General features: G+C 37.5%; 1 protein-coding gene across 1 annotated transcript in view; it reads right to left on the minus strand.

Annotated features, from left to right (window-relative positions):
* The window catches only part of SLC5A12 (solute carrier family 5 member 12), a 53,785-nt gene extending 32,933 nt beyond the window's left edge, over positions 1 to 20,852 (minus strand). The window contains exons 1-7 of the mRNA XM_036879083.2: positions 20,181 to 20,852; positions 13,356 to 13,421; positions 12,129 to 12,180; positions 11,199 to 11,266; positions 6,199 to 6,353; positions 5,937 to 6,077; positions 1,061 to 1,190 (exon numbers count right to left, since the gene is read on the minus strand). Coding sequence (XP_036734978.2) covers positions 1,061 to 1,190; positions 5,937 to 6,077; positions 6,199 to 6,353; positions 11,199 to 11,266; positions 12,129 to 12,180; positions 13,356 to 13,421; positions 20,181 to 20,519 — 951 coding nt within the window. The 5' untranslated portion in view covers positions 20,520 to 20,852. The remainder of the gene's footprint in view (positions 1 to 1,060; positions 1,191 to 5,936; positions 6,078 to 6,198; positions 6,354 to 11,198; positions 11,267 to 12,128; positions 12,181 to 13,355; positions 13,422 to 20,180) is intronic.
* Positions 20,853 to 21,685: the final 833 nt, after the last annotated feature.

The following is a 21,685-nucleotide window of genomic DNA, read 5'->3' on the forward strand; positions in this document are numbered from 1 at the left end:
CCAAAACTTGTTATTTCTTGTCTTTTGGAGAGTGGCCATTCTGCCTCCTAGGAGGGGATATCTCATTGTGGTTTTGATTTGCATTTCCCCAATGTTAAGTGATGTGGAGCATTTTTTCATGTGCCTGTTTGGCCATCTGTATTTCTTCTTTGGAGAAATGTCTCTTCAGGTCCTCTGCCCATTTTTTACCTAGGTTATTTGTCTTTTTGGTGTTGAGGCATATGAGTTCTTTCTATATTTTGGATGCTAACCTCTCATTGGATAAATCATTTACAAATATATTCTCCATATTGTAGTTTGCTTTTTTGTTCTGCTGACAGTGTCCTTAGCTGTACAGAAGCTTTTTAGTTTGATGCAGTCCCACTTGTTCATTTTTTATTTTGTTTCCCTTGCCTGAGGAGATGTGTTCAGGAAAAAAATTGCTCATACTTATTGTCAAGAGATTTTCTGTTTTATTCTAAGAGTTTTCTTTTAACTGTTTTATTCTAAGAGTTTTAGGGTTTCATGTCCTACATTCAGATCTTTGATCCATTTTGAGTTTACTCTTGTGTATGGAGTTAGACAGTAATCCAGTTTCATTCTCTTGCATGTAGCTATCTAGTTTTCCCAACACCAGTTATTGTAGAGGCTGTCTCTTCCCCATTGTATATTCATGGCTCCTTTATCATAGATTAATAATAGGCCATATATACATAGGGTTTATATCTGGGCTCTCTATTCTATTCCATTGATCTAAGGGTCTGTTCTTATGCCAGTACCATACTGTTTTGATTACTATAGCTTTGTAGTAGAACTTGAAGTAGGGAGTGTAATACCCCCAGCTCCAAGCCTTGTCTTCAAGGAGAGGATAAGGTACCTTTATTTTACATGCTTACTCCCCCATATTAGAACCTGGTGTGTGGTCATATCACTGGACAGGAGAAGAGAGAAACAAACTCTTTGGGGTTTGGGTAGTAATTAGAGATACAGGCAGAAAAAGAGAAAGACCCTACATTGCCTATCAAAGACCATAAGTATGCTTATTTGACACATTCTCCAATGGCTCCAGTGGAACACATACCTGGTCTGGTGCTGAGATAATGCCAGAAGTCCAAGGGTCACAGTCTTTGAAGTAGGAGTACATGATTAAACCAGAGAAGACAGCACACACTAGAATGATCCAGAGACCCAACAAGTTAAAATACAAGGCTCTAGAAAAGAACACATGAGTCAAATGGTAACCTCTCTGCCATATTATAGTATGGTGAAGTCATTGCCAAAGACTCAAATATTTTTGCCTTTTTGATATAAAATAAAATTCTATAGCCTTCAAGAATAATTCCATTTTATATATTTGCATTTTATTTTGTTTGGGAATATTACATTTTTAGATTGATTACAAAATTTGAATGAGATAGATTTTTTGTGGATTTCAGCTTTTGAAATGGTAGTTTTTCTGAGAAGCCTTTTGTGTGGTGTGAGATTTATTTTCTTAGATGGAATTTCATATACCAATCACTCATATTATATAACTCCAGTGATTTTCCCTCCACTCAACTCAAGAAACTGTCAAAAAGCCAAGTTACATTCTAATATCTTTTCTTCAGAGCGATAATGAGATAAATGTAGACTAGACAAGTTTTGGAAGTATTCACCTTGGAGATTAATTCAGATGAAATTTAAAGTTGAGTTTTTTTAAAGAGACCAGAAAGTATGAAAAATCTAAGACTATTTCACCCATATTCTCTGGAGTAATTCACTTTATTGGACAATGCACAGATATGCTTAATTCAAGTTTGAGTGGCTTTGCAATGTCCTGTGGTTATTTTGTATTCATTACTGTTCTTTGAAAAGTCAAAATATTACTAATTTTCTTAATCACAGGGAAAACTTCAAAGTAGGCCAGCCTTGCATTGGTTTGAGAGAATAAGCATTCTCATTCTAGAGAGTTTCAGGGGGTCTGGGGAAACAATGGACTTTTTCTTGAATCTAGTCACTGAAGGGAATCAGATGCATCCACATTCAAATGTAAGGAAGCACATTCATTTATTTAAAAGCCTCCTAAAAACTATACTGTTCAGGTGTACCTGGCTTTCAGAAAACCCTTACTTATTTATGAAGCAAATATGTTAAATAATTCTCTCATTCAGAAGTTACTATTTTGCATTATTTACATTAAAAGAGTGTCTTTTCTCAGTTACTTCTTTGGGATCATTCTAACAAATGTTTATCTTTGAGTTTTATTTATTTGTTTTTGTTTGGAGAGGCTTGATTTAGAGACAGACCTTTAGGAATGCAATTGATACATAAGATGGTCAATACCTATTAACTACATTAGTTGTACTCTTGCTATCCTCCGTTTAGGCAAATTCTACTCAGGCAGAAAAAGAGAAAAACCCTACATTGCCTATCAAAGGCCATAAGTATGCTTATTTCACACATTCCCCAATGGCCCCAGTGGAGCACATACCTGGTCTGGTGCTGAGATAATGCCAGAAATCCAAGGGTCACAGTCTTTGGAGTAGGAGTACATGATTAAACCAGAGAAGACAGCACACACCAGGTCAGCTGTCTGGAGAGGCCTCCTTGACCATCTTTATTTGAAACAGTTGCTTCCTGCTCTCTCATTAGTTTCTAGTCCTTATACTATTTAACAACTTTATAGCATTTATCATTATCTGAAATTTTAAAAGTACTCATTTGTTTGTTATTGTTTCCTCCACTCAGACAAGCACAGTGCTATGTACCCTGAGTATAGAACAACGGTGGCACACAGCAGAAGTAAAATTATTTTATTTTTGGTAAAACGTTATTGTATGAGTGAATGAATGAATGGTAGAAATTAAGTAGAATATGGTCACACTTTTTGTATCATTTAATTTTTGAAAACAGCACTGGACCTAGAGTCAGAAGACTATTCTTAACAACAATGTGACCTTAGGAAAGTCTTATAACATGCTGAGGCAGTTACATCTTCTGCAGAAAGAGCTTAACACACCTGCTTTACTTCTTATAATAAGACTAATATGAGAATTGGATGAGTTACACTCTCTCAAAACACATGTAGGTTATACAGTCATATAGAGTATATTCACACGTTATCCAAAACAATTTTAAAACTTCATCAGTCAGTTATGGGAAATGAGAAGCCAATGGCAAGATCATAGCAGTGTTTTTTTTCTAAAGTCTTGTATTGTGAATCTGTTCTTCATTAGAAATGGGCTTTGATTCTCTACAGGGATAATTCTCCTGTTCGTAACTTAAGTCACTTTGTGGGTTCATTCAAAAAATATTGATTAGGCATCTCTATGTACATGGCTCTGTTCTAGGTACTGGGAATATAGCAGTAACCAACACAAAACCCACCTTCATGGAGATTATATTCTAGGATTGGAGGCAGGTAAAAATCACTGAACTGAAATAAATAAATAAGATGATTTTAGATGTGATAAGAGACACGAGGAAAATAAGGCAATGGGAATGAAACAAGATGTGCTCATCTTAGCAGAGAGGTGGCCTGGTGATGAAAGGTTTTCCATAACCTGTAGAGCACTGCTTAGCCACCAGCAGTCCTGAAAGACAAACTTGGGCCTAGAAACAGGAGTTGAAGTCAGCTTCCAAAGAGCACATTTAAACTGACCTGGTATGTGATACTACTTCTAGGTGCAGGGAAGGTCTGGCTTAAGATTAACTTGTCTTTAGTGAGTAATCAGCATTCATGGCCATGCAATTGTATGTATAGATAATGATTCACTCCTGATTTTAATCTACAGCCACATTCAGTATGAACTTTATGGATCTATTTTATTTACCTATGTTTCAGGATGTATTTTCCCCAAGAAGCAGAGCTTTTCCTAAACTCTGATGGAATGTTTTAACTACCTTAGGCTTTCGGATAATTAAGCAGAAGCAGTGCACTTAGTCAACACTCTCTACAGGGCTTCCTAGATGACAGTCTGTCAGCAGTGGCTCTAAGTGGCCTCCAGCTGCCCCCCACAATGACTTTGAGGCTTCCGTTGTGTGACAAATGAGTGTCCTCACCATACACTCATGCAGCCCTCTCCCAGCCGGCTGTGTGCACTTCCACTCTGCAGACCACTGTGATTGATTTATCTCTCCTGAACTGTATTAACTAAAGCAATTTGGATTCTTTCAGGGAAGTATTTTCTAAAAATAATTTTTATGTTTTTATCTTTATTCTCACAAAATTCCTGTGGTAGCTCTGGTCCCTCCATGGGAGTGGGGGTGGGTGGAACCAGGAGCAGCAGTCCTAAATACTTAGGATATTATTTACATTTCTTCCTTCATGAGTATCTCTCCTTTCCTGACAGTTTTCATACCCATTAAATACTAATGTAATAAATTCACAATTCCAAGCAACTATTACAAATGGAATGGTATTGACTTTTTCTTGTTTTAAATTACCCTACTAAATGAGGCTTAAAGATACACAAACACACATGGGATGTGTGTATGCATGTGTGTTTATACTCCAACAGGTATATGTGTGTCCATGTATGTTTTTTATACTGAGAAACATATAGGCAGACCTTCTTGAAGCATTATTTTGTTTAATACATGATAAACATCTAATAAGCACAAAGCATTGCTCTTAACCCTGTGGAGAAAACATTATGTAAAAGGACATTACCTAACTTTCAGGTACCATTGTGGTCATAGGAATTAGGCATGTTCAAAACAAAAAAGCAATATAACACAAAGGCCTAAGATTTCTTTAAAAAATAGATTTAATAGAGAATTGCTATTTATTTTGCCAAAAGATTCTTCCCTTGAGGGATGCAGTCATTTCTAGGTTATTTTAAAACAGGATTTCAAGTGAATTTTGATTTTAAATGAATTTTGAGATCCAAGTCACATTTGATGCTAAGTACATTTTCAATAATTCCACTGTTTGATAAAGTGATGATCATACAGGCGGAAAGTTTGTTAATATTACTTATTGAAGGAGAATATTAATATATTACCAGTGAATTGATGGTCTCCTAGATAATGCTTTCACTTCTTTCTGAGAATGTGTAAAATATGTAAGTAATATATTCCCTTTTGGAATTCAAGTTACAACATGGTGAACCATTTCCAGGCAATTTTATTTTTTATTCAGTCTAAATAAGAAACTGTGCTTTGAAAATGCTTTATTAGTTGCAGAAATATTCATACTGACTATGTTTCACTCTAAGAAAAGTTCTAGACATCTTGACAAATCTAGGGAGACTGGAACCTTGAACAGCAGTGATGAGGTCGATATGTCATTTTAGTTGCAATTCTAGCTTATTTCTGCCAGTTTTGCAAGAGTTCAAAACTTCCTTTCATCCCTATTCTAGAGTGTGGGGTGCCTTGCAGGACTTGGAAAAGGTCTGACAAACTGTGCCCCTGCTGGAGTCCTTCTGAATAAGTAGGCTGGCAGGATGGTGCCTGGCCATCTCAGCAAGAGTTGGAGAGGAGAAAGGCCTTGTCTCATAACCTTGTGCTTTCTCCTTTTTTTACCCTTCCTTGGAATTTTTAAGGATAAATTCATTGAAAGAAAAACACTAGTTGAAAAGACCACATCCTGGATCAAATAAGTGATAAGGACCATCTCATCAAGAAACTGTGAGTAAGAAGTGTGTGGTATTTTCCTCTGCATTGAACCACAGGACTAAACTTAACCTAGTAATTTCTTAATAAATGGAAACAGCAAATATTGAAGAGCATGGGCAACAGACCTAAGTTCAAACCCCATTTCTACCACTTCCTTGATGAGATGGGAGTAGTAATGCCTGCCTCAAAGAAATTGTTGAAATACTTTATTGAATCTTTCCCTTCCTCTCTGTCTTGGCACACCACACACACACACACACACACACACACACACACACACACACAACTTTAGGAAGTGTGTAATAAGTACACAGTTAAAACAAAGAAAACATAAAAATGTTTCCTCATTAGTAACTCACAGCTTCGCATGCTTTTCTGTTTTGCAAGAGATACATCGCTGGATGGTTGACTGATTAACTCCATAGATCCCAAGCCATGTGAAAGTTCCTCCCACTGAGATTGTCCAGAAAGTGTGCCGCCTGAGAGGATCTACATCAAAGCTAAGGGTAGGAGAAAAGTGAGTGAACAAAGATGTTGCTTTGATGCCCAGATATTATTTTTAGGTGACGGGGTCATGCAGCTAAATCTTTACAAAATATGGAAAAGGAACATTGTACATACTCAAGTATGTTTAGTCGAGATCCATTTGTTGATTGTTCTATTACATTGGGCAATCCACCAACACGAGCTGATCCTTGAATGAGAACCGTTAAGAATCCCACAATCATGACAACCATCTGAAATGCATCCGTCCACACCACTGCTTTTAATCCTCCCTGAATGGAGAGAATAGATGTGAGTTATTGAAAGGGAAGCCTGAAGCTAATTCTTCACAGCCTTGCTGCTAATTCAATCTTTCTTCCCTTCCTTCCTTCCTTCCTTCCTTCCTTCCTTCCTTCCTTCCTTCCTTCCTTCCTTCCTTCCTTCCTTCCTTCCTTCCTTCCTTCCTTCCTTCCTTCCTTCCTTCCTTCCTTCCTTCCTTCCTTCCTTCCTTCCTTCCTTCCTTTCTTCCAGCAACTACCACTGAACATCTTTTATGTTCCAATAACTATGGTCAGCATGGGAATAAAAATGGTAAGTGAAAGAGACTTAGCTTAACTTCATAGAGTTTATAGTCTAGTAGGAGAATCAAATACTAGACAATAATATAGCTGTTTACTGTGGAAAGCATAATTAGGAAGGATAGGTTTCCATGACAGCACATGGCAGGGAGTCCTGACCTGGCCTTGAGATGTGGCATCTGAGCCAAGTTCTGAAGACTGAGTAGGAATTTACCAGGTACAGAGGACAGAGAGGAGAGGGCAGCAGCATGTGTGAGGGAGACACATAGCTGCCTGAAGAAACCAAAGAGTGATGGATAGGCAGATTGAAGGAGACATAGCATTCCCTAAGGGAGGTCGCAGAATTTGGTAGAGGCCAGAACAAAGAGATTTTGACAAGGCTACTTAAATGATTTCTGGAGAGCAACAAGAGAGCCTTAAAGAGATTTATATGATGAGAGATTTTGTTTGTTTCACAGTAGTCTCAGTGGGAGTTGTGTGGACAATAGATTGATGGTCCATAGAAGGAGTTAAGAGATTAGCTCAGAGTTTATTCCAGTAATCTTTGGCCAAGATGGCAGCAGTTTGAAGTAGGGTAGAGATGGAAAGAAGCTGACACATTTCAAAGATATTTGGAAGGTAGAATTGACAAAGCTTATGATTAATTGAAAATACAGAAGATGAAGAAGTGAAGGACTTACGGATAATCACCGGAGCTGTTGTGTACAGCTTGAGATATTTTTTGTGTGTAAATGCAGTGACCAAATTTTGGGAAACTGAGGTAGTAGAATACTGTGAAAGAAGAAAATAAGTAGGAAAGAATGACAGATTCCACACATTCTTGGTGAAAGGAGTTTTAAGAGCTAGAGGGTGATCAAATAGAAAGGTGAGCAAACAGGTTTCAAGAAGACGGACTCTGGAAACAACGATTAGGCAAGAATGATACTTATCAAACCTGGAACCTCTTTAGAAACATATGGTGAATTTGAAAACAAACAAAAAACCCAAAACAACATACCCATTACCCCCCTGCCCAAACACACATACACCCCCACACACAGTGTCTGAGCCCCACCCGCAGGGTTTCTGAATAAATTGAGGTTTGGGCTGGGACCTAGTCCTGAGGGTTTTTTTTGAAAGCTTCCCATGTGATTCCAATATACAATTCTGGTTAAGAATATGTGGACAGAAAGAAAGGAGAAGAAGAGGCTACTGAGGTAATCCAAGTATATAATCCACTAAGACTGTGTGAAAGTGGAATGAGCCAACTGGGAAAGATTAATGAAGTGATATATAAAAAAGCACTTTGAAAATGAATAAGCACTATGAGAATGAAAGGACTTGGTATTTTTAGCATTGAAAAATAGAATTAACATCCCCAGTTACTCCTCCAGCATGTCAAGAATGTGAAAAGATGACAGGCTTCATCTTTATCTTCAGAAGAAAGAAGCCATTGGGTTGTCCCATCATTTCTTTTGTAATTAAAATTAAAATGCAATTTAAAAAACAGACACTAAATTCCCTGCCAGAGGCATTTGTATATTCCATTCAAATCCTGATTAGATGAATAATCAAACTCTTACCTTCTACCTCCCAAGTAGTGGTATTTTGACTTCCTTTAGTGATGTTAAGCCTTCCAAACCCCAATCCCAAAATCAAATTTTAGTGATATGAAGACCAAATATTAAAGATCTCAGTTTTCACGGGCTATTTGGCATTGCTTATGCAAAAATGTGCATAAACCTGAACATCAGATAGACATGAAGCAAAAGAACAAACCACTTAATCAAATGTTCATCAGAAGACAGATTATAATCACCAAGCTTCTCTATAATCAAAGAAAACTTCTCTGTCTCTGTGTCCCCTTTAGAGAACAAGGTTCACAACACAGGCACATACACACCTACACACAACACTGATCTATAACCCTGATTGTGCTGTTAGTGTCCCCTATGTATTTAATCAGTCTGTGTTGTTTTGGATCTAGTGTTGACCTCACTAGATTGCAAATCCCTGTATAGCAGGAATAACTTATTATTTTTTTTAATCTCTTCTACTGGTTACCTTAGATATGCTATGCATCCACATGATTAGCGGGTTAGAGACTGCAATATGAGCAAAAGCACTAGGCGAATACACCACCATTTTGGTGAGATGCTGAAGCCTCTAACCTGGCTGGAGGGAGGAGAGATGTAACAGAAGTGTGGTGAGAAAAGAAGAGGTGGGTAGATATATTCATATAATCAAAGACTTTCAACACTAGGCAAAGAAGCTTATAGTTTATCCTGTGAACAATGGGAAGCAAGAAGAGAATTAGGTTAGTCAAGTAGCATGAAAAAAGTAATGTTTTAAGAAGGCTAATCTGACTGAGGCATGTGGGGTGGAAGGAAGGACTGAAACCAATGAACAGGTAGTAAATTTAGTTCATTTTAGCTCATTGTGATTAAACTATCGAGACTTGTTTCTCATGTTTTACTTAGGTTTCTACTTATTCTACTTTTTCTATGCATTTTTTTTCTGTTTTCCTCTATTGCTTGAATAAATTGAGATTTTGTTTTGTTTTGATTCCCTTTTCCTACTTTGATATTTAATAGATCCCCTTGAAATTTTGCCAGGAACTTTTAGAGTCAAAATATAAGAAATGTCTTAATCCCCAATAATCCAAGGATTATAAAATCTTTAAACCTTTTCCTGATTTACATGCCATTGTTGTCCATATGAAGGTTATTCCTTTTCTTAATCTCCAATATACAATTATTATTATATTTTATAATGCTATAAATTATACTATATAATTAGTCATTATGTAAATTATACTATACCATAAAATTATTACTATTATCAAGTACCAACAATTGTTTAATTAGACTTACTAAATGTTAGCTATTGTCTTTTCATTCCTTATTCCACCTAAAACTGGATAATTTTCCTTCTACCCACAGAATTCCCTCTAGATTTTTCTCAAGGGAAGATACGTTGTAAATTCTCTTGGTTCTTGACAGTCAATTTCTGAAAGACAGTTTTGCTTAATACACAATTATAGGTTGTCAAGTGTTTTCCTTCGATGATTTGGAGACATCGTTCTACTGTTTCTGGCCTCCGTTATTGTTGCTAAGAAGTCTGCTTTCGGTGTCCCTGGCAATGATTCTAGGTATCCTCCTATGGGCACACACCTCAGAGCAACTAATCTGTCACATTTCGCCAGATGTACAAGGAGCAGGAACATATTTTTAACCTAGGTAGCAGATGTGGAATAGAGTTGTGGCAGTGAAAATAGATTTGAAAAAAAATAAGATAAAGTTTTGTAGTGCAAAGAAATGGTGGGCTCCATGTAAGAACTTGTTTGTTATGCCTCAGAAGATTGGAGACTGATGAAAATTAGGCTTGGGGTGGATTAATGATTGTGCATTGAGCATTGACTCCCCTATACAGAATTTTATTGTCGTTAACAACCATTTGATCAATAAGTATGAGAGATGCCCTCACAAAAAAAAAAAAAAAAAAAAAAAAGGACAGACTTCCAATGGTGAAATAAATAAGTAACCGGGATGTAATGTATAGCATAAGGAATATAGTCAAGATATTGTAACAGCTTGGTAGGGTGATAGCTGGAACCTAGAATTATGTATATAAATGTTTTATCACTGTGTTGTACACTTGAAACTAATGTAATGTAATACTGTGCGTCAACTACCTTTCAATAAAAAATAATTATCTAAAAAAAAAAAGAAATGGTGGGATTTGCAAGTATGAAAAAGAAAGGGGATTTTTAAATTATGTATTATCATGATATATATAAAGAGTATGTGATAAACACAATGCCAAAATACATGGTTGGTCTGCTGTATGATAATATATTAATTACTTAATTTTTCTCTATAGAGAAGGAAAGAAAATCCATCTATCTGGAACCATTACCCTATTCTTAACCAGTTACTTATAGTCTCCATATACAGTGCCAGTGACTCAAAAGGATAAAGATACTGGTTACAGAGCATGACAAATAATAGGTGCTCAGTGAATGTTTCTTGAACTAAACTGATTAGAAAAATTATACAAATGTGTTGCTAATAACACAAGGTTTCCTGGTTAAAAACTGATCATGTATAAAGCCAAATGTTACACAGAGTTCAAGTTTATCCATAAATAAGAGACAAAAACAAGCTGCTGAATGCTCAAGTTTACAAAATACCAGCCATCCTTGATCATTCATACATGTTTTTGTATTTCTCAACGAGCAAGCAGTGAAGTATAAATGCTACCTACGGTTTAAAATCACTGTTAACGAGCACATTTTTTTTCTCAGCAGTTGCATGTGGTCACCTATCTTCCAATCAAAGAGGTCTTTCTTTCATTATATCTTCTCTTATCCCTGGCTTTCTTGAACGAGCCCAGAACCCAAATTCTACTAAAAAAAATTTCAAATAAAATGGCAGCACCTTCTTCAGGAAGCTGTGATAGATTAAGTCAGCATATTTCTATTGAATTTTGGGATAGCAATTTCATTCAATGTCTTGTAGATTCACCCTTATCCCATATTAGGAGATAGTGTTAAACACTTTTTTACAGCTAGATACATACCAGCGTACAGTAGAATGTGCAAACAATTCCTGTTGCAAACACAGAGCCCCAGAGATCAAACCCAGTCACTACAAATGGAGAAAAAATATTGAAAGGAGTTTCTCTGAGTTAAGTCAAAGAGCAAACTTTATGAGGAAAAAGTTACAATATTTTTTCAATGTTCTTTATGATCAAATGAAACTCAAATTAGAATTTTGTCTTATTAAATTTTCTTAAACTCTTATTAAGATTGTTTTATTATGATATCTCAACCCAGTCCATAATTTTTGTGTGATGGTAAAAGCCAAATTTTTCCTCCTAAGATTGTAGAGCTTCCAATCTTTGCACCATTTGGCTTTTCTTAGTAAAGTAGTCTGAGAATTTTGAAATCACCTAAATATCAGTCTTGAGTGAATATTTCTCAATATCACATATAGCACTATTTAACTGAATATTAAGGACTTCTAATATTATAGGTATCATTTTGAAATTTGTTTCACTTTTTATTTCTTTTCTTTTTGTTTGTAGGATTCTATTCTCTCAAAAGGGTCAAGTATAAATTTTAAAATAATTACTACAGGCCCCTTTTACTCATGTATACAGATTATCTACTTCATGAAGTCACTGAAAAGGGGCCATATATTAGAGATGACCTGGTTAGTGGCTGTGTGTACATAATACCAAAGCTGCCATCATTTCAGTGATTAAAACCAAACCAAAAAAGCAACACTGTATGTTCAGAACCATGAGGGCAAAATCAAGAAACTAATGATTTGCATTGTTTTCAAAGTTCACTCTTTGGGGCTTTATGTTGTGACTACTGCAGTAATTCAGAGCACCCCAATCACAGAAATGTCTCCCTAGCGAGCTGTTTTGCTATGTATATTTCTCAAGATGAGAATACAGGCATAAAAATGAAGGAAAGTACCCAGGGGAGTGTGGGAAACTCACCTTGGTTGAGCGCCAGAGCAGGAGCATAGACCACTACTCCCGTGTAGAGAATCTGGTGGAGAAGCAAGAACCAGGTGACCAGTGAGAAAAGCAACATGGAGAGGAAAGATGCCCAGAAACTTCTTTATTGACAGAGATGTGTTTCCTTCAACTAGTTCACCAATCATTTCCTTCCTATCCATCTAATTTTGAAGTTGTTGACCATGATACGGCAAAATAAATAACAAGCAATAGATGAAGAAGGCTGGTCTTTTAAGATTACTGTGAATTTTGAGATTTTATGGCTAGATTTGGTATATTTCTGAAGGAAACAACAGTAGGTTTCAAAGCAAGTTTTTGATTCACCTTTGTGTACCACCACCAACCCCCCATGCACACACCACAATGACACGTTTTCGCAGTTTGCTGAAATAGGGATTTTAGAGTAGAGCTGGAAGGAACCTGTGAGCAGAGAGAACAGTGCAGAAAAGACTCATAGCATGTGCAATGCACAAAATTTATCTTCTCCCGGAACTGAAACCACTACACTCCTGGGAGGAGGTGCAGTTGCATGCTATTTTAAATGGAATTTCACCAGTAAGATATTTATATGAGGGTTTTAAAAAGCAAGTGTCTATGGGCAGGTCAGAGAGCATGGCTTCCTCCTTTTCTCTCTCTTAAATCCTGCAGTCAGTGGGTGGGAGAGTTTTGATTAAGAGAAGGGAAGAAGGTTCTCTTCTAACACAAAGTACTTGGTGAGTTGTAGAAACACATCAACAGTGTGTCACCCCAGAGCCTGGGATGTAGGAAAGATTTCCAAAAGGGGACGGTGGGAGGTTTGGTTTAGGGATATTATCTTAAAATTATTTTCAGCAAAACCAGTATTTCTAGTTCAACATAGCTCACTAGTTAAAAAAAATATCAGTTATCAGATCACTCATATCCAAAGCAATTTGTACAGGTTAAAGAAGAGTTTGCAATAAATTTTAAGAAAACGTTTTTTTTTTGTTTTCCTTTGAGGTTTAGGATATACATTTATTTGTTACTATTTGTGCAGATTTTTGGGTCTGTGCACCATAGACAACTGTCAAGGTGATCACATACTTTGAATATTCTATTCTTAGACAAAAGTCGTTTTCTAGCATTAGGTCTATCCTTTAACTGAGTTTACTGTCCCCTGAAATACACACCCCGTACCTTGTGGCCCCACCCTTGCCACCTCAGCAGAAGTCCTTCCTCCCCCCTTACCGTCTGCACAATGTAGATGATAGTTGCTGCATAGCGAACTGGTTTGTTGAACCGCAGTTCTAAGTACTAGAAAGAACAGAGAGAAAGATAGGCAAAGAGTCAGTGAGTTTCACATAAAAGCTGTGAAGGTTTTCTTTTTCTTGCTGTTCCTCTGAATTTAGTGCTTTGGATTAATGATGTTTGGATTTAATGCTACATATATTTGGGAGAAAAATATGAATTGTTTAAAGTCAAAGATATACCTCAACTCTTGCTCAAGCGTCTCATGATAGGGAAAATAAATGCTTTTTACTTTTTTAAATTTTTTATTTCATTGAAATCAGGTGTTCTGATTTTCTACCTAGGAGTCTTCTTATTGGATACACTGAAGCCATTTTTTCCTATTATATCCCCTCTGCCCCAAATTTAGCCGAGGCAGGCCTGCATTTCCTCTTCCCAGATTACTACAGTAGCCCCCAAACTGGTGTCCCTAATCGCAGTTCTTGCCCACCCATTCCATCAACCACACGTCTGCCACACTGTTTGTAAGTGGAACTCTGATCATGTCACTCTTTTTCTCAAAATTTTGAATGATTCTCTATCATTGACAAAGCAAAGGGCACATCCCAGACTTGATAGTCTGGACGTTCCCCTATTGCCTGCCTGCCCCATCCCTTCCTATCTTAAGTCACACCACTGACCTTTCCATTATTTTTTCTCCACATAAAACCACTGTGGGTCATTCAGCCAACATGCTTTGTACTGCCAGACTTTTCCTTTGTTTGGGCAGACCTTTCAGTGTGATAGTTTCCCCCAAGTTCACCCATTCTTAGTCATCTTTCAGGAAGGATAGCCCAACTGCCTTTCCATTCCTACTTATATTTTCTACTTATGACTGTTACTGCAACTATATCGAACTTCTTTCATGTATGGTATTACCCCGTCACCTGTTGTCTTGTATATTTGTGTTGGACTCAAATATCTTACTGTATTCATTTCCTGTGGCTACTATCCACAAACTTGGTAGCTTAATACAAGAGAAACGTACTCACTCACAGGTCTAGAGGTCAGAAATACAAACCCAGTTCCACTGTGCCAAAATAAAAATGCTAGCAGGACCACACTCCCACTGGGGTTTTAGGGAGGAATCTGTCCCTTGCCAGTTCAAGCTTTTGGTGGCTCCTGGCATTGCATTTCTTAGCTTCTGGCTCCATCTTTTCCCCGTGCTCACACTGCTTTCTCTTCTGTCTGTCAAATCTCCCTTTGCTGCCGTCTTATAAAGGTATGTATGATTGCACTTAGGACCTACCTAGATAAACCAGGATAATCTCCCCATCTCAAGATCCTTAATTTAATCATATTCGCAAAGGTCCATTAATTTTTTTTCAGCCATATAAGGTAATAGTCACAGGTTCCTGGGATTAGAACATGATGCCAGGGGTGGGGGTGTTTTTTTGAGGGGAAGGGATTCATTTTCCATTTACACCTACCATCCCTGGTATACAGAAGCAGTGTTCTATTTTATCTCTAATGGATTTTACAGATTAGAGGTGACCATTAACAAATTTTGTACTAACAAAAGTAAAGTTACAAGTTACAGTTATGGTATGTACTAAAAGAGGAGCAACAGGGAGCTGTGAACATATGAAGTGGCTAGAACTTATTTACTGTTGGAAATCAAGAAAGGTTTTCCTAAGTACTCTACACAATACTAGTATTTGTCTTCCAATGCATAATAAGCATATATTGAGTGAACAAAATAAATGTTAAAAGTACCAAATGACTTGAGGATTCAATTTTTTGATAGCAGTTCGTGGTAGTAATTTCTAACTGGTAGTTGTTCTTTCTTATTTGAATCTAAGAAAAATCATTTTGATTAAACTGTGAGTTAACTATTGATTTGTCCTTTTCCTAGAAATTATACATTTAAGTAAGTGTTGTTCCATGGCTTAAGATGGGTTTTTCCTTGAAACCCTAGTATTAACTTGCTTGGCAGAATTGTTATTCAATTTCACATTAATCCACTTTTCCCAATTTATCCTGCTCAACCCGCCCCCTAGGGAATAAGTAGCTACCCTGATTTGCAGATTCTCATCAGATGATACTTTCAGTGCAGTGAGAGCCATGGTATAGTCCAGTGAATGTGTGACTGAGCCACTAGATAATGAGGAAAATATTCATAAAGAAGTAAGAAGGTCAGTGAGGAATCAGAAACCTCAGGTATCACAGAATAGAAAATAGTGCAAAAGTTTTGTGGTGAGGACAACTTACACTCAAATCACATGCCCTTGGCAAGCTTTGTTTATTGCAGTAAACCATGGTTCTTTCTCTCTAAAATTGTTGCTTATGAAGAACAAATGGCAGCGGGCAGTATAATGCCATGTTCAGGGACAGGAATGTAGTAGGAATATAATGGGATCTTAGTGACTAAAGTAGTCACTGTGGGTGCAATACTTGGCACTGATTGGCACTCACTCTTCTTCCCAGTACATGTCAGTGGAAATATAAATCCACCTGTGGTTATCTGCTTAAGAGATTTATCTCGGCCCTTACACAGAGTGGGCTAGAAACGTGTGGGGGTATGATCACTGGCTTTCAGCCAATGACAAAACTGAGTTGAAAGAAAAATACCAGTTTCTTTCTCTTTCAGGGAGAATAACCCTGAGATCTGATCTATACTGTCTCCCAGAAATCCCCAGTGAGACTGAACCTCAGGGGCCCATAGCAGTAACCAGCCCAAAAACCCACCTTTTAGTGGTTTCCTTTCCTGCCATGTCTTAGTTGACACTTGCCTACCAATGCTTAATGGAATCACATCCCCCCCACCGCCCCAATGATTTGCATCTTAATCTTTGTCTCAGGATTTTCTTCTGGGAGCACATAACTAAGAACAGTGATATTTCTAGCAAATAGATTGCAAGAGGAGACTTTAAAATACTAGTGTAATGGGGTATACCTTCTTGCTGATGGCAGCTCTTTTTCTAGAAACCAGGGAGCCTGCTGGAAGATGAGACCAAGTAAAACACAGACAAGCTGACTCATCTCAGTTCCTTGGACTAACAAGCCACCAGGAGACCCATTAGTTTATGGCAGTTATATAGATGGCCCCAAGTGAGACCAGGAGAAAAACCTAACTATTTTCCTGGACCCTACTGAACCCAGGCCAAACTTCTGGTCCACAGAATTGTGAGCAAGGAAAATTGTTTTTTTAAGAAATTTATATTGGAACCATCTTTTACTCCTTTCTGTCTCATTCCGCACATACAATTCATAAAACATCCTGGTGATCACCCCTCATTTCTAAAATATATTCATTTGCATCATCTCCTCTGTTGCCAGACTAAAACCATCATTGCTTGACTAGATTACAGCAATAGCCTCCTAAGTGTCCCCCTGCTTCATCAGTCAAAACCCTGTCATCATTCTCACCACCTCGCTAGAACAGTACTCAAAATACAAATCACATCATGTCACTACCCAGCCCAAACACTGTGACCGGTCAGTCTCACAGAGTAAAAGCCAATCTGTATGATGATCAAAGAGGTTTCATAACATTGGTTCAGACTCTATCAGACCTTACAATATCTATTTTACAGCAAACATTTTGTAACATCATTTACTATTCTGAAATAATATCAATATGAGATAGAAAAAAATCTCATACCTACACATCTAATTTCCCAAAATTTAACTATAATTACGACAACACCAGAAATGTGATTTAAAGGAGAATTAAGAGGAAAGCAATTTACCATAAAGAAGTATGTCATCTGTAATGCTTAGAAACCACTGTGAAAGAAGATATGGAGAAGTAATAGCCTGTGCATTATTATAATGAAAAAGTTTGGATTAAAGAGAAGTAAGTAGTTCAGAATTCATTTAGTTTAAGAAGCCCAAGAAAAATGAGAGAGCAGATAAACACCAGTCTATAAACTATTGGTAGGGTAAGTAGCAACAGTCTGGATTTATTACTCTATAAGAGAAAGAAGGAAATAAATTGAAGTGGAGAAAGTGTGACGAGGCTAATTATAACCTATCCAAGTGAAGATAATGAAAATGTATGACACTGCGAATGAGCTGAGCCTCATTTATAACTGGAGGGTGAGAAGAGTTCCTTATGCTTTGACGTGGGACAGGATAGTGAAAAAGTAGCACAGATGGCATATTTTAGTTTTGAAAGCCTGCTGCATATCAAAGCATTTATATCAGTTTGTTATTGCTTTATACCCACTCTCAAATTCATTGGCTTAACAACCAAGGATTTCATATTTCTCATAATTTTGAGAATTGGCTGGATGATTCCCCTACTAGTTTTCCCAGGGCTGTCAGGTCACTTCAATCAACTAGATCAGCAGGGTGAATAAGTGTAAGATGGCCTCATTTACATGTCTAGTTGGTGTTAGCTAGGGTGCCTTTCTTCCCATGTGGCCCTCATCCTGACGTTACACCAGCTTCCTGTCAGAGCAGGATCAGGGACATCCTTCCAGGAGAGCAAGGCAGAGGCTGAAAGCCTCATGAGGTCTAGGCTCCAAATTCATGCATCACTTCTGCCATGTTCTATTGATCAAAGCAAGTCACGAGGCCATCACAGATTCAATGGGTAGGAAAATGGATTCCACCTCTTGCAGTCTTAAGCATTTTAAAACACCCTGCAAAGAATGTCTACAGATAGGTAACAGGGAATCAAGGATGAACAAAGAAACATAAAATCAAACTGCTATAGAGAGAGTGAGTGATATAAATTTGGAGACAGTAACAACAAGAACTAGAACAGTAACAATAATAATGTAAAACTCATATGTATCATTTATTATTTGCCAGACTCTGTTAAAAGCATTTGCATATGATACCTCATTTACTCCTTATAGACATAGGGTATGGTAACATTATCCATTTTGCAACATCATTTACTACACTGAAACAATAGTCAATAATGAGACCTCATACTTACACATCTAATTTCTCAAAACTTAAATATAATTACTACAACATTCAGCATGTGATCTCTAAAGTTAGATTTCAAGCAAGGCTTGAAATATTGGAAAACTGCCACTTGCTATGATGAGACATTGAGCACATTACTTAATTCTGGGTGCCTCATTTTTCTAGTCTGTTAAATGGGGATAATAATAATCATATCTATCTGAAAAAAAGTCATTTTAAGATCAAATGAGTTAATATGTGTAAAGTTCTTAGAGCAACAACTCAGCACAGTTAGACAGCATCTAAATTTCTGCTTTTATTGTCTTACATAGTATGTTTATTGCCAGCTCTTCTCTGATATAAAGTAAGCTCCAGGAGGAAGAGATTTGCTTCAGTGCTTTATCTCCAGGGCCTACAGTGTGCGTAGAACATAACAGATGCTTAATGAGTGTTTATTAAGTGGATGGCTAGTTACAACAATGATTTTCCACATTTGGGTAGTTTTTATAATTTAAAAAGCTCTTTCACACAACTAAACCTTCTTGAAAGAAAAGAATTACTGTTTTCTATGTGGAAACCAGAGCTTATTAATGCTTAGTAACTTGTACAAAGCCATCCTATTGTTAAGCAATGGACTTAGAAACTGAACTCTTATTTTCTGACCCCAAGCCCATCCCCCTACCACAAACTCATACACACCAGCAGTTATTTAGACCATTCTTTTGAAATGCTAGCAATGTCTTTGGGAGTCAAACTTTAATAGCTGAATAGAGAAACCTAGGATATATTTATATTTTCAGAAGTACACTATGAGCAATGGGGGATATGTACATATATATTTTAGGGCCAAGCATAAAATTAGTCATTTCCCCTTGAATTTACATCCCATATATAGCTTTTGTGTGACCCAATCCTGATTACCTTCTTTTTGGGGAGGAGGCTGATGTTGGATATTTGGGATATGTTCATCTGCAGAATCATTAAGTTTTAAAATGTTCTTGAAAGTGTTCATTTGCCTGAAAGCTCTTTGAAGTCTAGAGTAATCCTTTATAATCACTGAGTTCACAGAACTTAAAAAAAAAGTCTGTTAAGAGTCCTGTGCTGTGCCTTAGCAGGGATTTTGGATAAGAAAAATAAACACCTTTTTTAATGGAAACTGACTTACGATCACATTTAATAATTGAACATACACATTCAATTTTTGACATATTTTTTCTTGAGAATTATTTCAAAGTCAAAACACCTCATTTTTCTCTCTTGAAAAAATCCCCATATTTGCATTATTTAGCAATTCCTTTACATTAAAATATTTCTAATTTTTCAAAAACATCAACCATTCCCCTTACCAAAAATAATTTGTATTAAAGTGTTCAGCTGTACTATCTGGTGGAAAAAAATACAGACAAAATGGGTCCTCAGGAGGCTTTATCCATTATACAATCTTGACTAAGTCCTTTATCTGCATCTCAGTTTTCTTGGTTGGAAAATGACACTCTTCACAGTGTATGCTGTGTATGCTTTTCAGAATAAGATGTTTATAATACTGGTAATAACTTCAGCTCTCTTTCCCTGAGACTCTCTTACAAGCAAGGCAGTACATCAGGTGTTTACAAACAGGTTCTTGTTTAATCCCTGAAATAGCCTCAGGGAATAGCCTCAGGGATTGACCTCATCCTCTCCATTCCACAGATGGAAAAAAAAACAGGTGTGTGCACCCAAAGATTCAACTTTCCCCAGGAACATTGACATGGTTTTCCCATGTGTGTAATTGACCGGAGAAGAAGTGAGTGTCCTTTAACTGCCATGTATTATCATCAGGATGTTTGTATTATTAGAGAGAGAAAAAAAAAGATTAACAGAAATGTTCAAGTGGAGAAAAAATAGCAGCTCCTTCCAAAGTGAAGAAGAGCGTAGTTGTCTTACCTCATAAGTGCTGGTGATGCCAGATCTGTAGAAGACGGGGAGAAAGAGCTCCGAAGTGAAGGTGATGACAAATGTATATGAGATGAAGAAGAGGAAGAAGGATGCCCCAAAGCGGTAGACCTCAGCAGGGGTCCCCAGCACAGTGACCGCTGACATGAAGCTGGCTGTCAGAGACAACGCTACAGGGCCGAAGCTCATTTGCCTTCCCCCAACCAGGAACTCCCTTGAAGTTGCCTTTTTTCTCTCCTTAATAGCAAAGAACACCCCAATTCCAGAGGAAATGATAAAGAGGGCTGCAAATACGACATAATCCCAAACTGCAAAGCTCTTCACCTCCATGCTGGGATGCACGGCCCCTGGGGAATTGTTTTCAACCAGTTCTCAGGGAGAAGTTGTTTCCATAAACAAAGTTCAGCAGAGCAGATGCTTTGCCAGGAGAGGAGACTGTGATGCTGTGAAGAGAATGATTGACCAGAGGCACTTGTGTGGGTTTTCAGACACCAAGCTGTCCTCAGGGAAGATCTTAAACGTTGACTCTGAAGAGGAATCTCTGGTGGTAGTGGTACCAATAGAGAAGAACTTGAAATCTGTCCCTGGTTAGGAACTGTCTGCTCCTCTACTGAAGCATATGCCACAGAGAAGTCATTCAGATATGTTCTGAAATTAATAAACACCCGGGGTAGAATGGACATGCCAGATTAACATGCTCTTTTACCTCTTAGATTTTTTTGACTTAAGGTTAAACATTACTGGGAAACAGAAATGATGCAAGTTGCCCACTCGGCATTTTTAATTAGTGAAATGGCATCTGTGAAATGCAGACACAGGTCTCAGTTGCATCTTTCTCCTGAGTACAGGAGGGTGGAGAACATGTACCTGCAGTTATCTGAGGCAGTGGGTGTGGAGGGAAAGGAGCAAAGAACTAAGAATCAGGAGACCTTTGCTCAAGTTGGCTCAACCATAAGTGAGCTGTGATACATTGACACATCCTTTAATCTTTCTGAGCTTCATTTGGAACACAGGAGGAATAAGACTTCACAGGGTTTCAGTGAGTCTTTAAATGTTTCAAACTTCCTGACCTACTTTTGCTTGATCTTATGTTAACCAAAGATAACAATATCTACCTCCTTGGTTATTATTTGTGCATATAGTGAAGCATGCCTGGACATAATAGTTGATTCTCTCCTGACTCTGTGCCTCAGAAAATGGATTTACCAAAATCAGTAAATTGTATGTAGTCCTGTAACTCCAGGGGTAAAATGTGCTCCCAGTGCAGGGCAAATAAATCATTGAAGCCAAAACAGTCAAAGGGAAGAACAAAGTGGGAGAAACCCACTTACTGCTTACAAGAATCCTGGCTGCATTTGTACTCCATCTCATCTGTGTCTATCCCTGTCCTGGCTGGGAAGTGCCCCCAAAATTTTTCCTGCTCCAGTGTGTGCTTGCCTCTTGTAAGCATTTATTGATAAGGAGCTGGACTACTTCTCTCCACACCTTGTAAACAC

The sequence above is a fragment of the Manis pentadactyla genome, chromosome 9, assembly GCF_030020395.1.
Source record: "Manis pentadactyla isolate mManPen7 chromosome 9, mManPen7.hap1, whole genome shotgun sequence".
In the NCBI taxonomy this organism is placed as follows: domain Eukaryota; kingdom Metazoa; phylum Chordata; class Mammalia; order Pholidota; family Manidae; genus Manis; species Manis pentadactyla.